Genomic DNA, 16373 nt, shown 5'->3' with positions numbered 1-16373 from the left:
CATGTACATATGACCGGTGTTAATTTGTTTGGTCTGGTTGTTGGGGTTATTTTTGGTTTGGTTTTGTTTTGTTTTTCCTGGCAGGGTGAGCAAGGAAATCTGGGGGATGCAGGTTACCCGGGAGACCCTGGTTTTCCAGGCCCACAGGTAACTAAAAGAACTTTTGAGATGTTCTTATGTTAGCTATGGGAGAAGATGAGTTGTCAGTCTTGATCTTTTGCTTTTCTTTGGAATGCTTTGCTTACTTCAACTGATAAATACTAGGAGTAAGATTATTCCTTGGAAAGTCTCCTCTGTAACCCTGAAAAATTAAATGTGCCAAGTTTCTCTTTCCATTTTTGTGGGTGCAGCTTCTAGTGAAAAGATGAAAGGCAATAGCAGAAATAATTAATTTCACCAGCCACATCTCTAGCTTACAGGATATTATCAAACAGCTATCTTCAACATGGAAATTTTAGAAATTGCTTGAATATACTATATTTCCAAGGTGCATTAAAATGCTGAAATTTATATACTGATTGACAAAACCAATGAGGAAAGCTTTGTGTTTTAAAAATTAGCTTAGTGGAGTCATTTTGAAGAGAATTATGGTGGTAGACAGCTTAGAGTAGCTTCCAGTTTTAAGACGCTCTTAGATACTCTAAAGATGCTCTTAATTTTGAGTTTTAAGATACAGGCATCAGGAGAAATTGTGCCTAGTTGATAGTGGCTTGATTATGGCTCCCTTGGTATCTTAGGCACCTCAGTGGCTCTCTTGAATATGGTCCTCAGGCAGTGACAGTCTCAGCTGCTTCACACAGGCAAATCCTTACAACCAATGAGCGAGAAGTTTCACTTGTATATTAAGGCTTGTGAAACAAGCACTTGGATTCTGGTCATTGCAACAATGTGATCTTCATTCAAGGGCTGTCAACATTGAAATTACTTATTTTTTTCAATGGCTTTTTTACATCAGGGCCCAAGAGGACTGCAAGGGATCAGAGGACCTCCAGGACCACAAGGCATGCCAGGCCCTCTGGTTAGCATTAAATAATACATTCCTGCTGTGCACATTAGGGCTTTTCATTCTCAGTGTTGACATAATTCTCACAGAGTTTTTTAAAAAACTTACAGAAAGAGGAAACTGAGGATTCTTCAGTATAGTACTTAAGGAAACTGATTCACAGCCTCATAGATAAAATAACAGCCATGAAAGTAAGTTTAGGTGGGTAGATAGGAAGTGAACATCAGTGTTACCAAGCTTTTGCATAATTGCAATGAAAAGCCTTAGCTCTAGATTCAGCTCTCGGTTCTGTAGTAATAATATGGCTTGCAGCATGTATAAATACAGATGTACAGTGGTGTAGTTGAGGGCAAAGTTAGATAATGGCCAGTGGTTTCATTACAGTTTGGTCTGTGAGACTTAATGCTAGGGTATGATGAGGTTGTAACTAATGAAAACTGCCTGCTGATCTTCTCACTTGTGCCATGCTCTTGATTTTGGGGGTTCTGATTCTGGAATTACACCAGTGTAACTCAGGACTGGAACATCCTACTCTGTCAGCCTTGGGCATCTGCTTCAGTCTTGTAATGATGCTCATGCTTATGCACTGATGTGTGTTTGTGCATAGATATATTCATATTTGTGCACATATGCATGTATTCACTAGGTATCCGTGTAGAGAGAAAATAGCCTTCATGTCATATTTAATAATTTTCTGAGAATTCTAAAGCAGTTGTACAGGAAACAAGAATAACTGGAATGATAGCCTGACTGGTAACTCTTACTGTGAACCTTAAAAGCCTGTTAATGTGCTAATATTTATATTGATTCTGTAAGAATTTCAAGTGGCAATGAATCCTTGAGTGCAATGAGCCCTGGATTTCTTCAGTGTGCACCTTTTAACTGATACTTCTGATTACAGGCTAGTCTGGGGGCCCCAGGTTCACCTGGCTCTGTTGGGATGTTAGGTGCAAGAGGACTAAAGGTAAAGATTTTTAAAAAGCCTAATTGCAGCATTCTAACAGTGTAATTCATTCAAGAGTCTGACTGAAGAAGTATGAACTAACACTTGTGTTGTTCCTATGGAACATGTGAAGAATGTTAAGTTTTATAGATGTTTTCAGATGCCGTGTGAAGGCAAGTGGTGTGTTCAAGGCTATCTTACAAGTGTCAGAGCTATACTTAAAAGTTTTTTGTGTTGTCATGACTGCTGTTCTAATTGTGGTTCTCATGCCCTATGCCCTATGGTTCTCATTGGGGCCGGGCTTCTCACAAAATGCAGTAGGATTAAGACAGTGCTGACCTTTGAGTTTGTTTTATGATTCCTAGAATCTGTCTAATCCACTGAAAATATGTACCAGTTATTCACAGAATCCTAGAATATCTCAAATTGGAAAAGACCCATAAGGATCATTGAGTCCAACTCCCTGCTCTTCACAAGATGACCTAAAACTGAACCATATGACTAGGAGTGTTGTCCAAACACTACTTGAACACTGTCAGGCTTGGTGCCATGAACACTGCCCTGGGGAGCCTGTTCCAGGGACCAACCACCCTCCTAGTGAAAACCTTTTCCTCATGTCTGATCTGAACTTTCCAATTCCATGAAGCATAGTCTGCTTATTTTAACCTCTTTGTTCTCGAGATTCCTAACCAGTGCAAGGAACCTTGACTGTTACAATGTCTGTTATACAGGAATTAAAATGTTGAGATGGACTGAATCAACATGAAGTGAAAAAGAAAGGCTTATACTAATAGGTAGTCCACATTATGGTTCACTTACTTATAATAAATGTTATCTCTTCCTTTTATTAACGTGTGTTGATATGGGAGCCTTTAATAAAAGTAACTCATGCTAGGGATTGTTGCATCTTTGAATCTAAAAGACATAAAAATACCAGTTAATTAAGCCTTTCAGTCTCTTTGAAGGATCATTACATTTAGTATATTATTGCATTCAGTGTCAGAAGTATCAGAAGATCAAAGTGCTACTATGAAAAGAGTCACTGTGAAAACACAGTGAAGCAGTGACAAAAATTGGGAAGAAACACAGGAATTTAATTCATCATACATTACATTTTCTCACCCTTGTTGTGCTCTGTTTAATATTGGGGTTTGTGTTAGAAGCAAGTTCACTAATATAGTGAAAACCAAAAGAGAAACTGAAGAAAACTTGCAAGAGATCTAAGACCACAGTGAAGACAACCAGCCTGATAAATATTGTCTGCTATCAAAGATGCTTCAGGCTGGTAGAATTTCAGGCTATGTCATGCTACTATTAATACAGTTTTTTTTCCAGAAAACACTCTTTTCACTGGTAATTCAGTATAACAATGAGAGCTTTTTTGAGCAAAGGCCTTTTGGGTTTAGCTACGTGAATGCTCAGCATAATCTGGTTTGCTAAGTACTTTCCAGTTCCACCACAAAGAACCTTCATGAGTCTGTAATGGAATGATTTTGACTGGCATAAAGAAGTCTATAAAATATATAAGCACACTTCAGTCTAGCAGCCAATTTTACATTTCGGAAAGAAGAATTCTCCTGAATGACCCAAACTAATGCCTTTTATGTTGTGGTTATAACAGGGTGAACCTGGTGACCCTGGAGAGAAGGGACCAGTGGGATCAGCTGGACAGAGGGGCATGCCTGTGAGTCTTCCTACCCTAATTCAGGGCCCCTGTAGTTCAATACTCATCTGACTGAATCAGTACAGTTCATTCCCTTCTGTTTTCTGTGTTTGATACAATTAAAATGATTTTGCATTTGGCTCTTGGTTTCCTTGTGGACATCAGATTCCTTGTGGGCTAGAGAGAATGTCTTTCCCCTCAGCTTGTGTAGGAGAGACAGAAATTTGCTAGAGGTAGTGCACACAGTGGAGAGGAACTGTGGCCTTAATCCTTTTCTTCTCTGTACAGATTTTGCCACCATTTGCTAGTGTTTTTAGACCATGTTGTGATAGCTTGCCCTGCTCATCAGTCTTAACAGCCTGGACACCTCATTGTAGTGGGATACCTTTAATTCCAAAATGGAATTGGATGTAAATCTAATCCTTTATTAAAAGCTAACTCATGATCTATTCAACCTATGCAGGGTATGGATGGCAGAGATGCCTATGGTCTTGAAGGAAGCAAAGGAGTAAAGGTAAGTGCTTAGAGTTAGGACATCTCACAGTCTCCATTCTGCAGTGTCAACTCAAACATGACCATCTGCATTTGATGCAGAAGAAATGTAAGACATGGCCACAGTGCCTTTTTGAAATTCAGTAAGAGGCTCAGGCTTTCCACAACCATCCTTATGAGAAATTCTTCAATATTATGTTCTTTTGAGAACCACTCTCTCTTATTCTTTCACTTGATGTGTGTATGTCTGTGTATGGATATGGGGGATTGTACTTCCTGGAGCACACGGTCCTTTCTCCTGATTTCAGTCTACTTGACTAGCTACTCTTGTTGGCAAGTGTTGGTGGATCAGCCACCTTGGACTCTCTTAATTCTTTCAAAGGAAGGATTCCTTGACTACCAAGTTGAGGATGAAACTCTCCAAACATCCTTGTTGTTTTAATGTGAAATATTCTTCCTTGTGCTCCTGTGGTCAGCAATGAGATCTGAGGATTAACCTCTGAATTTCTGCATGTTTAGAAATTCTTATCATTCCCTTCAGAACCCTGAGCCATGAAAAAATAGTAGTGAAATGCCTACTTCTATAAAAGCATATAAGAATCCACCTGAAATAAAAGGTATATATAAAGGCTAGGTCAGAATCATGGCACCAGTGGATCAGTCCATGAGCAAAGTGGTCAGGATGTTGGAAACAGCTGCAGTTCTTCTTTCAATGAGTTTGTGTAGTCCTTCCCCATGGCTTGTGCAACAGAAGTGGTTCAGTGGATCTCACTGGAAGCCCATTATTTCACTCTCGCTTTTTGTAGGAGAAGCAGGATGTTGCAGAAGCTGCAGAAAAGATATGAAAAGCTTCTCAGGAGCCTCTCCAGTTAATGAACTCCTTTTTCTAAAATGGCTTTTTATTAAAATGGCTCTTGATGTTTCTTATTATCCATTTTCTTACCTTATTAGCCCCAACAATTTCCTTTGAGGGGAGAGTTTCACAGGTTACACGTTACATGCAAGACTATTTATTTTAATCTCTTGGAATCTCCCACTTAGTCATTTCAGGGGACATTCTCCTTGTTACAAGAAATGAGGAAGAAAGGTTTTAGCCAAATCATCTTGTCATCATTCATTGTTTTAAAGGACTGACTTAAAGCCCTTCTTATACACTGATGTGTCTGCCCAAGGTTTGGCAGACCTGAATTACAACAGTTAACAAAACCAAATAAAAACCATTCACCCCAAAACAGTGATCCAGAAAATGTTGTTTTCCTCTGATAGCTAAGAGAACAGCCTTTAGTATAGGTTTTACTTAAGGTTACTATCAATTATATGAGTTCACAATTACATTACACTTTCTTAGGTGTCATGTGGGGCCTATGTCCATGTTATTTTCTGGAGGGTGTTGGATGGAGTCATACGATGTTTGACAAGAATGTCCACTTTCATGAGAACTTTTAAAACAAGAACATACATAACAAACACTAAGCAGATCACAGTGTTCTAGACTCTTGTGAAGTCTTTGTCTGTTCTCTTGGTAGGGAGAATCTGGATTCATAGGATATCCTGGTCTAGAGGTATGAATAAATGGACATGTCTACCTTCTTTATGTCTCTTTTTGAATTATTTTTGTTTGGAGGTGGTTATCTGTCTTTCTCCCTGTCTTCTGCTTTCCTGTAAAGTTCTGGTTTTCATTAACTTTCAGGGAGAAGATGGAGATCCGGGCATTCCAGGAGCTGAAGGACCCAAAGGAGTTAGGGGTAGAAGAGTAAGAATGATAAATCTGCCAACTCTGTGAAGAGTTCTATAAGTAAAGACATTAAGTCAAAAGTGTTTCCTCACCAAAAAGTTTTGAAATTGGTTTCCACTTTCATCTTTTATTGCCATAACCTTAGGTAAGAGGTCTTGAGAGAATGTAGGTCTAAGTCTTTAGTTGCTAACAATTCTTAGGGATAGTAGTCTGTCTTTATGAAATGCAGGTTTTTCTCTACTGAAATTCTGCATCTGTGTGTGCAATTATAAAGAATATATATATATATATAATGTATTTCTATTCTTAGGGTAATGCTGGCACACCAGGTTCCCTGGGAGATCCAGGGGACCAAGGACTATCAGGACCTATGGTAATATACTTTTGTTTTAAAAAAAAAAACCTGTTTGATTGCTTATAAACTTGCTATTAGATTAATGGACTACTTAATAATGTTTCACATTATAAACTATGCTTACTCAGCCTGGCAGTTGTATTGAGTTATGTCTTGCCTCTGGTTGCGTGTGGACAAGAGCACCTGCTGTTGGAAATGGAATTACAATGATACAATGCAGGGCAGAATTTCTTCCACAGTATTTGGAAATCTCTTAAGGTTCGATAAATATCTAATTAAAAAAGAAGAGAGTACTAAAAGGTAGAATTGGATTGTTTTGCTGAAAACTGATGTTTTGGGTTTGGGTTTTTTTTCCATTTTAGAAGAAAAGCCATTTAAAGACAGATTTGCAATTGTAGGCATGCACTTAAAGCTTAAATTGACTGTAACCTGTTAATCGCCATATACAAGTAGATATCTTGATATACTTTTCCAGTGTCTGTGATCTGCATTTTATACAATGAAAAGTTTTATTCTCTATCTAAGCAGAAGAAAGGATTATGGATTTCAGTAGGATTCAGAACTAACATTGTAGGCAGTTAGGAAAATCCCTGTACGTGTCTATATTGCAGCAGTTCTGCAAATGAGCTCCACAGTGACCAGAAACAATCCCTACTGATAGTTTTATTGTTAAACTTTCAAAGGTTACACTTTTAGTTTAAATGTAGACCATTATTCATAACAATGTAACCTGTGTAACAGGCCCAGCAGGATACATACAACCTAGAAAACAGGGGGGTTTTGTCATTACTGTTATCACTGTGCTGGTCAGTGAATGTACCTGGCCCACTTTATTTTGTGATGCTGGGCACAACAATGGCCAAGAGTACCAGCTGGAATGCATTGCCCTCCCTGCTGCTTGGCTGCTCACATACGTTACAGACAGACATACCTAGTGTGCTGATGAGCCAGATAGCTGTTGGCCTTGCCAATCCATGGCCCAAGAAGTCTTCAGAGAGATTTCAAGCTCAAGATCTTCTCTTCAGATGCAGAATTGAGTGGAGCTTGGGAGGTAGGGGTTTGGTGGGATTATTGTAGTAGCAGTGCATCAGTGAGATGAGAAAGTGGGAACTCTGTGGGAAGTGGAAGAGATAGGGATGGAGGAAGAGGTGCAGGTAGTAGGCATGGCCAGCCAAAACAGGCCTGTTTCACCCATCCTTGATTATCTGTAGGGGTCAAGTCTGCACATCTCAGTCACCACTACTAAGCTGCTGCAAGTAGCATTCATTAGGACTCACGCAATTCACAGTTAACTCTTGCTGTACAGTACTAAAGAAGAACTAGCACCTGCTGGGAAGTGGAAGAAGGTAAAAACATGGAATGGCTGTGATGGTGCTATCAGCAGGACAGCAGAGATAATGAGGAAGGTAGCTCAGGCAGAAGATGAAGGAACGGAAGGTTAATTGGAGGGTGAAGGAAAAAATCTGGACATGGGGTTGTAATTTGTGGGCATAAAGAAGTATATGATTTTTGGTAAACTGTAATGTTATGGTAGAGAGATGCTAAGGTAAAGGTTGTGGGATGTGGAGTTCAGATTTTTCTGGTATATCTCACTGCAGCCCCCTGCAAGTAAGTGAGAATTTTCAGTAGGCTTGCTACGTATCTGTATTGCACACATGATGAAAACTCTCAAGCTGCCTTAAAAAAAAAATGTATATTTTCCCTGTATTTTATTCCTGTTATAAGGATTAAACAATACTTTTATTTTGAAAAAAGATATTTGGAATCCTGGCATTTGCTCACAGCTCCCAAGAAGAAGGCTGCAGGCTGTTTGGACAGTCAGGATGTGTGTATGGTGTGTATGTGGGATCTCTTGAGGTAGAACTGTGGGGATTTTACCCTGCAAGAGAAGACGACAAGCCTGTTACACATCAGAGGTTGACAAGAGTTTAAGGTGCAGATAACAGAACCACAGCAGAGAAATGACTGTTTAGAAAGAAAATCTAATTCCAAGTTATACTGGTCCTCAAGGGCAACAAGTATGAACATTTATAAAACCATTAAGGAAAATGGACCAAGAAATAGTTCTGGGAAACAGTCTGCAACTCTGTTTGGAAAAGGTCCACAGAAATCTGTGCTGGGAACTGATGTCTTCTCATATTTCAAATTCACAAATGGTTGTCAGGGAAACACTACAGTGCCTGCATTTTCTTTGAGCTAGAGAGTCATAGATGGCAACGCATTATCAGGGACTGATTTTCTGGACCTGTGTTTAATTTGTTTCAGGGTGCCAAGGGACCAATGGGCACCACTTTAATGGAAGTAAGTAATCACCTTACAGCTAGCTAACTGCACACTGCATGGGTTTAACAGTTTTTGTCTTCCATTTATAAGCACTGGCTGCAATGAGCACAATTAGCTGTTATGAAATAGTTTCCTTTTCAAATACTTGTCAAAGTGCAGTGGGTTCTTCTGTTTTGCAAATAATCAAGGAATGAGAAACAGTTATGTATATGGATTAATACCATGTCCAAACATTTACAAACTGTCAGACCATTAATATTTCTTGATTTGTTTCTTCATTCAGATCAGTTTGCACACCAGCTCAGGTTTTGGGTTATTTTTCACCCTTTTGCAGAGGAAGGCATTTTCTCAGCAAAAACTGTTTTTGCTGGGAATAGCGGAATAGGATTTCTTCAGAATCCTAATCCTATGTACAATAAACATTGCCCTTCCATGGACAACTACTTGCACGCAATACTATTGCAAGCGTGTTCTGTGTCCTGAGGGGAGGAGGTCCTTTCCTCCTTTGTGGACCTCTCTCTTCCTGTGTGAGTTGCTGTTGAAATGCCCCTTCTCCTGTGGAAGTGCCATTGCCTGGTGACCTCCTGGATCAGATTATTACACAAAGGGTGGGTAAATGGTTGCTTAATACTCCAGAGCATGATTAAATGCCAAGAGAGCATATCTAAAAAAACCTTAGGTTTCTACAGCAGGGGCAGAGCATCTGTACTATTTGAAATACAGAGGAACTGGAATGTGCGATTCTGGAATTACTTTAGTGAGAGTTCAGGAGCTGAGATATGACCTTCAGCTCAAACCAATAGTAGGACTTCCAGTCTGTGGTGTTCTGGGATTTGCCAATTAATTGCTTTTTTGTTTTGGTTCTGCAGCCTTGTGAACTTGTGAATTTTACACGAAAAAACTGCCGTAAGTAGGGAGCATCTTTTAGCTCTCATTCCACCCAGTCACTGTTCTTAAATGGAATAACCTCCATTGGAAGCCATGGAGTCAGGTAGTTTGTGTCTGGGTTCAGTTTGATGATGACTGGTGTCATTTGAGGGCTTTGCAGCTGATTTATGAAACAGGCTTAAACTTTTTGCTCGTTTTTCCTGTCTCTTAATTACAGAAAACTATTACAGATGCCTCTTTTCCTCATTTAACATTAAATTAATTCTTTGGCACTGTGCAAACTCCCTTTGGGGAATTTTCTGAGAGAAGACATGATTTGTATATCACCTGACCTCCAGATATGGAGTGTTCATTCTCTCTCAGACTTCTGTGCTCAGTGGAAACCAGAACAATTTATTTAATTGTGATCCAGTAAAACTGCACTATTTTGAGAATTTAACTGTGGAAGAAGAGTTCTCTCATCTCACTGAGAGATTCTGTCAGTCATCTGAGCTTTGGGTCAGGCTTTTTAGTAAAAGCAAGTAGATATGTCACGATGTTAATGAATATTTATTTACTCTGCATCTCTTCATTCCAGCTTGCTCATCAGGTAAGCTCATTTGGAATCTGCATGTCCATTCTTTTATAGACGTGAAGAAAAACCTAACAATCTTTGAGTTATTGAAAGGTTTTCACACAATTTTTTTATTTCAATATACAGATACATGTCCAGTTTATCCAACTGAAGTGGTGTTTGCTTTCGATATGTCTGAAGATGTTACGCCAGCTGCATTTGAAAGAATGAGGAACATTGTTATGTTATTGCTGAAGATCATTAAGATCAGTGAAAGCAATTGCCCAACAGGCGCTCGTGTGTCTGTTGTTTCTTTCAATGCCAATACGCGCTATCTCATCCGATTCTCGGAATTCCAAAAAAGACGCTTGCTTCTGCAAGCAGTCCAGAGAATAACACTGGAGAGATCAACTGGAAAACGTGATATTGGGACAGCCATGAGATTTGTTGCAAGAAATGTCTTCAAACGTGTTCGTCAGGGCATCCTCACAAGAAAAGTTGCCCTATTTTTTGCCAATGGTCCATCGCAGGATGATGTTGCCATCAACACAGCTGTGCTTGAGTTGAGTGCCTTGGATATCACTTCAGTGGTTATTGCCTTCAGTGAAGTGCCAAATGTCAGACGTGCTTTCTCGGTAAGTAGATAGATTATAGAAAATTGAGTCAGTCATCCATTTGCTTGGTATCTACTAGCATTTGAGCTAAGTGTGCTCTCAAGCCAGGAAGTTCTACAGGAACTGTCCAATCACTTATTAGAAAGGGGTATATAAAAGGTTACTATTTTAACAAAGAAACACTGATTCATTTGACCATAATGATCACCATCTGACCTCTTTCTTCACATGAATTGTTTATGACTTGTGGTCTTAGGCCGAATCACAGAATTTCGATAACATTATTTTAATTTCACTTGGTTACATATGCTGTTTCTCATCTGAAATTGTGACATGTACTAACCATTTAATTAGCAAACCATGGCCCTAGTTTCTAGAAAAAGTAGTAGTAGAAGGCTTCAAGTACACCAGTTTGGTTTTTTGTTTGTTTTTTAAGATTTTTTTTTTTTTTTTTCAAAGGAGAATTAAATTAAGCAAAACCCCTTTTGGTAGCTGTATTGCCATTAGCAAAGGAAAGTTAATCACTTTTGTTTTAAATTATGACTTCATATAGAGAGAGGTAGTAAACAAAAATAAGCAATCCATTTTACCAGGTACCAAAGGAAAACGATTCTAAGTGTCTTTAAGGTTTCGTAATGTGAATTCCATGTTCTCTCTCTTTTCTGCTCGTTTTTGTATAATCTGTGCTCAATTTTAACTTTTTTGCAATATAATTCCTTCCAGCTGCAGTTTCTTCAAAATTATCCTTGTAGAAGGAAACTATGTTTACTTAATGTGACAAAAAAGGCAAAACTTTGAGTCTAAGTTCTGATCTAGTAGCGTCTAAGTCAGCCCTTTAATTTTTGTATTGTATTTAGTCTCATGCAGCATCATATCCATTAGTCAACACACATATTTGCGTTGCTGAATGTTAACTTAGTAGACTGAAAAAATCCTGCTGGTGTATGAGAAAGAAGCTTATATTTTATTCACTGGATTGCTCCACAGGATAAACAAGTATTTTGTTTACTTAGTGTAAGCAGATTATGAATCCAAATGGTATTGATGAAGGTGACAGCTTTCCATAAATGAGTATTCAGAGTAGAAAAGTTTAAAAAAGCTGCTTAGCAGGGGGAAACGCAAAAATTCACTGTCCGACTCTCCTTTATGGTTACAGGGATGGGAAGGCAACTGACCGCACCACCACCCGCCAAGAAAATACAACCTCCCTTTTTCTTTCAAATGGGCTTCTGCCCTTGCAATTGAGAGGTGGTTCAATCTTCATGATCCTACCAGCCTGTAGCCACAGATACTTACTGGCTTGGGTTAGTTTGCTTCAGGTGCCTTGATCTGGAGGTGATATAAACAGTAATTGCTGATTCTAATTCCCTTGAAGAGTGCTATCTGTAAGATCCTTTAGAGCAGTTAATCAGAAGTAAATTGTGTTGTGCATAACACAAAAAAAGTTTAAGTTTAATGCAAAGATGTAATTATTTCTTTTCTCACCATTTAGGTTATCCATATATATGGTTAATTTCCTGCAATGTTATGATATTTTGCAGCTATTTTTATTTATCTTAGTCTGCAAGGAAATGTTTTTTTCCTTTGAATTACATTTGGATGGGATCAAATGGTCAGTGAAATTGTAGGATGTTGTCGGAACCTCTTCAGGGTTCCTCAAGAATTTCTTGGTCAAATCTTCTACTGCGGAAGATTGTCCTTCTTCAGCTGATCACAGGCAACACGTCGGTGGTTCTAATGCTAAAATTTTCTAATGCTAGAATTTTCTTTCCTAAGAAAAGTTTGCTCTGAAGGATTTCTCTTTGTCCCAGAACAAGCTGAGACAGGAGATTCTGCCCTTTTTTCTGTAGCACCCTACTAAGAAAATTTTAAAAATTACCGCCATTCGCTGACAAAAAAAAAAAATCTTTTACCTGTGTTTTACCTTTCTTTTTAATGTTACTTTTGTGTCTGCTTTAAAACACAGATTGATGATACTAGAAGATTTCAATTCTTTGTTTGGGAAAGACAAGAAGATCAAAGTTTGGATAACGTCACATATTGTACACTCTGTTTTGGTAAGATATTTTACAAATTCCAGCTGTTGCATTGGTCTTTTTACCCTTTCAATAACAAATCCTATAGATTCTATTTTGCAGTGTGGTGTTGGGGAATTTTTTGGTAACTCTTTTTTTGCTTAAATATAAAAACTAATAATTGATGAACAATGCATTGAGCAGAGTCCTACTGCCATAAGTGGTTCTGCAGGAGTCTGCAAAGATGCATTAAGTGCTGATTCCTCCTGTACACATACACCAGCACCAATGCCACGAGTGGCTGCATGGGGTCACTCAGCCTAGCTCTGCTGCTCAGAGGTGTCCCATGAGTGCTCACATTCCAGGATGGCTGCAAGACAATGCTGTAGCTGTTTCTCCTCATCACCAAGAAAACTTCACTCCCTGACAAGGAGTTGTTCTGTCACTGGTATTATTATTTCCAGACAGTTTAACCCCTTCTGCAGTTGGACCTTCTTGCTCTCCATGCCAGATCATTCCTTCATTACAGATTCCCAGTGCTGAGAAGTTATGCTTTTAATTTCCCCTTCAGTGAATGGTAAGAATTAGAATCTCAGAAACACAAAAGCTGTTTAATTAGTTGCTGCTTCAGCGATGTGAAATAAATTATTGTGTTTGGCATTTCTTTTTTAACAGAAATGCACTTATGAGCATTATGATTCTGGGAAACCAGGCTCATTTACTGTAAATTCTATATTGTGAGGAGGAACAGCTGTTAAATGATAATATTTCAGAATTCTGAGCAATGGTCTGAGATGAAAAATAGAGTTTGTTCCAGTGTCCTTGACAGTATTCAGATTTCAACGGAAGAACATTTCTCAAGGGAACTCTTGTCCGTTAAGTTTTAACTTATGAACATTTTTTGCTCTCATGCCTGAATAATTTCCCATGATATCTGAAAACCTTGTTCAGCAAGACTCATGTGTTGTTCCTTACTAGAACAAGAAGATTTCGAGTTACCAAATTGATTTTTTTAAATCAAAATTAAGAAAAATAAAATAGATGAATAAAACTGTTTGAATTTTTTCTAAACTATCGCTTTTGTTGTATTGCTAAATAGTTTGCTATCTATTGGCACTTCCTCTGTAGATAAATGCAGACCAAGGACCAACTGCGAGGTGCCCTTTTCTCCCCCTGTTCTGATGGATATGGATATCACTTACATCATGGACAGCTCTCACAGCATCAGCTGTGAACAGTTTCAGAGAACTAAAGACTTTGTGAGCAACATGCTAGATCAGTTTGTCATTTCCTCACAGCCAAACGAAACGTATGGAGGCATCAGAGTGGCACTGGTGCAGCAGGCTCCCAAGGGCTTCCTACCTGACAGAAACCAGATGCCTGTGGCTCTGGAGTTTGATCTAGTCACATACAGCAATAAAGATTTGATGAAGAAACATATCCAAGAGTCTGTTCATCAACTGGAAGGGCCATCAGCCATTTCTTCTGCCCTACAGTGGACGGTTGAAAATGTATTTTTTAAAGCCCCCAGACCAAGAAAAAACAGGGTCATATTTACAATAGTTGGAAGCAAAACAAGCATGTGGGACAGAGAGAAGCTGAGAGAGATTGCACTTGGAGCCAAGTGCCAAGGATTCACATTGTTCACTCTTGTGCTTGGCGATGATGTGAGTGACAATCAGCTGATGGAGCTGTCAAGCTCCCCCACAGATCAGCACTTACTGACATTGGGCAGAGTTTCAACATCTGAGATGGTATACGCTCAGAGGTTTAGTCGGGCATTTCTAAATCTTCTACAACGTAAGTAGCGCGCAATGGCGTTCGCTTAAGTTATGGACAGAAGGAGAAATGCTGTGTAGAAAAAGGCATGGTATATGTGCTGTCATTCAGTTTCTAGTCATTATCTAGCTAGCCAGTCCTTCATCTTGAGTTTTCTGCAGATGCTGAACAGTAATGGAAGTGCCAGTAATGACAGAACAGTGTTATATTCTGATGGTACCCTAGGCCAAAGTCTCAAGTAGGGTTTTTTCTCTTAAGTTTGTATTTAATGAGTGGCTTTGTTGATTCTCCTTTCACTAAAGACTGACCATTCTTCATTTAAGAGTCCACAGTTATATTCCTGATTTAGGCTTACATTTCTTCAGATCTACTGAGCTGTTTATGCCTGTTTGGACTTTGGAGCAGATGCAAGTTTAAACATTTAGCAGATTTGGCATTAACCTCTCTGCTGTTATTCCTCCTCTGTAGAGCAGGGAAAAAACTTTGCTTTTCAGGACACATTCATGCATATTAGCAGGTCTTAGCTGCTTTGAAGTACAAGCAAGAGTATATCAAGAAGGAAATCATCACTGATTTAAAATCCTCCTGAGAAGCATGTACTTAGAGATTTCCAAGTCTCTATAGAAGGGTACGGTATTACAGAGCAAGACAAAAGTATAAAAGGTTCAGAGGTTGCTCTCGTCTAGCTGATCTCTAACATAATTTTGATTTTCCTGGTCATAGTGCTAGTCATTCTACAGTGTGTTACTTATTGAAGGATGCAAACTCCAATTCACAAGAGAAAAATAATGTAGTGCCTTTTATTAAACCTACTGGAGTTTGGAGGATGTTAAAACTCACCTGTGATATCCGTGCTTTCCCCACAGAAGAAATGAACAGTTATCCTTCACCTGAACTTCAGCAAGAGTGTGAAAACTTAGACAGGGGAGATGTACAACAACAAGTGTCTATGATTGAAAGGTCTGTAATTGCCTATTAAACTTTTTAAGTGTGTATCTTTAAACGTAAGATTTCTCTCTTTGGGTTAGTAGTTATATTCAAAGTAGTTTTCATAGAAACATTATCAGAATCAAAAATTTTTTTCATGGTATTCAGGTGTGTTTTTCTAGGCCATGCTGGTGCTTGAATACTTCATTTATTTTTCCTCTCTTTGGAAGGGTGCCTTTTCCTGGAACTGATGAAACTGGTTATGATCATAGTTTAGAAGACCTTGAAAGAACTGAAAGGAGAGTCCTGGAGAATATTAAAGAGACCACCACAGAACCTGTATACACAATGCCAGAAATGAAATATGTTTATGAGGAGAATGAGTATTTCACAGAGGAAGATACTGAAGGAAAAAAGCTACAAGAGTACGGAGAAACTCAGAAGGAAAATGAAGAAAACTTAAAGGCGACAGTAGAAACTAGAGCTACCTATAGTGATTATGGTATGATTTTGGAATATGAAAATATTTTTTAGTTTAGTAAAAAACCACTAAATTGTGAAGGGCTCAGTTGAACATTCACATAGTATGAAGCACTTCCATTAATTACATTTTCCAGAGTGTTTTGTCACCATATGTTTGTATTCAGTTCAAATCTATGCAGTAAGAGTTTGTAATTAAAGGCTGAACTGAAGGTGTCATTGTGACTTCAGCTTTGATTTGTAACTTTTTGTAACAGTATAAAATTCCAACCCTCTTTACTAGAATAGCTGTTCATTTTAAATCCCCAAGTTGCACTATAATTACTGAGTTACTCCTGCTGCTCACTTATCTCAACATGGAGGAAGTGAATATATCTTCGCTACAATCTGTTCCTGTAAAAACAACAGGATCTCTCAGCAGAGTTACCCTATAAAAATCTTCATGTTTTTTACTTTGCTTCCTAATTATGCGTTCTTCTTTGCACATTAGCCATTTGATATGATAGATATGGGAAGCTGATTGTGAGATAGTTTGTCACCAACGTTCTTCTAACACTATTGAGTGTTTTTATTCTTTAGACTATGATTGGAGATAATTGAATTGAAAAAAAAATCAATGGTATCTGCATAGCTTTGTGTGTGG

At 38.5% G+C, this 16373-nt stretch overlaps 1 protein-coding gene across 8 annotated transcripts in view; it reads left to right on the top strand.

Moving 5' to 3' along the window:
- Window positions 1-16373, top strand: part of LOC136097740 (collagen alpha-4(VI) chain-like) — a 67402-nt gene that overhangs the window by 49081 nt on the left and 1948 nt on the right. For 5 of the 8 annotated variants that reach the window (XM_071804894.1, XM_071804892.1, XM_071804895.1 and 2 more), the window contains 15 exons: window positions 85-147; window positions 956-1018; window positions 1905-1967; window positions 3568-3630; window positions 4073-4123; window positions 5628-5663; window positions 5792-5854; window positions 6147-6209; window positions 8457-8492; window positions 9344-9380; window positions 10063-10550; window positions 12496-12586; window positions 13673-14344; window positions 15190-15283; window positions 15481-15752. In XM_071804894.1, coding sequence (XP_071660995.1) covers window positions 85-147; window positions 956-1018; window positions 1905-1967; window positions 3568-3630; window positions 4073-4123; window positions 5628-5663; window positions 5792-5854; window positions 6147-6209; window positions 8457-8492; window positions 9344-9380; window positions 10063-10550; window positions 12496-12586; window positions 13673-14344; window positions 15190-15283; window positions 15481-15752 — 2155 coding nt within the window. Of the gene's footprint in view, window positions 1-84; window positions 148-955; window positions 1019-1904; window positions 1968-3567; window positions 3631-4072; window positions 4124-5627; window positions 5664-5791; window positions 5855-6146; window positions 6210-8456; window positions 8493-9343; window positions 9381-10062; window positions 10551-12495; window positions 12587-13008; window positions 13104-13672; window positions 14345-15189; window positions 15284-15480; window positions 15753-16373 lie in introns of those variants that run through there. The other 3 variants (XM_071804897.1, XM_071804898.1, XM_071804899.1) reach the window with 3 other exon arrangements.

This window comes from Patagioenas fasciata, chromosome 2 (genome assembly GCF_037038585.1).
Source record: "Patagioenas fasciata isolate bPatFas1 chromosome 2, bPatFas1.hap1, whole genome shotgun sequence".
Lineage (NCBI taxonomy): Eukaryota > Metazoa > Chordata > Aves > Columbiformes > Columbidae > Patagioenas > Patagioenas fasciata.
This window is presented reverse-complemented; position numbering and strand designations above follow the sequence as displayed.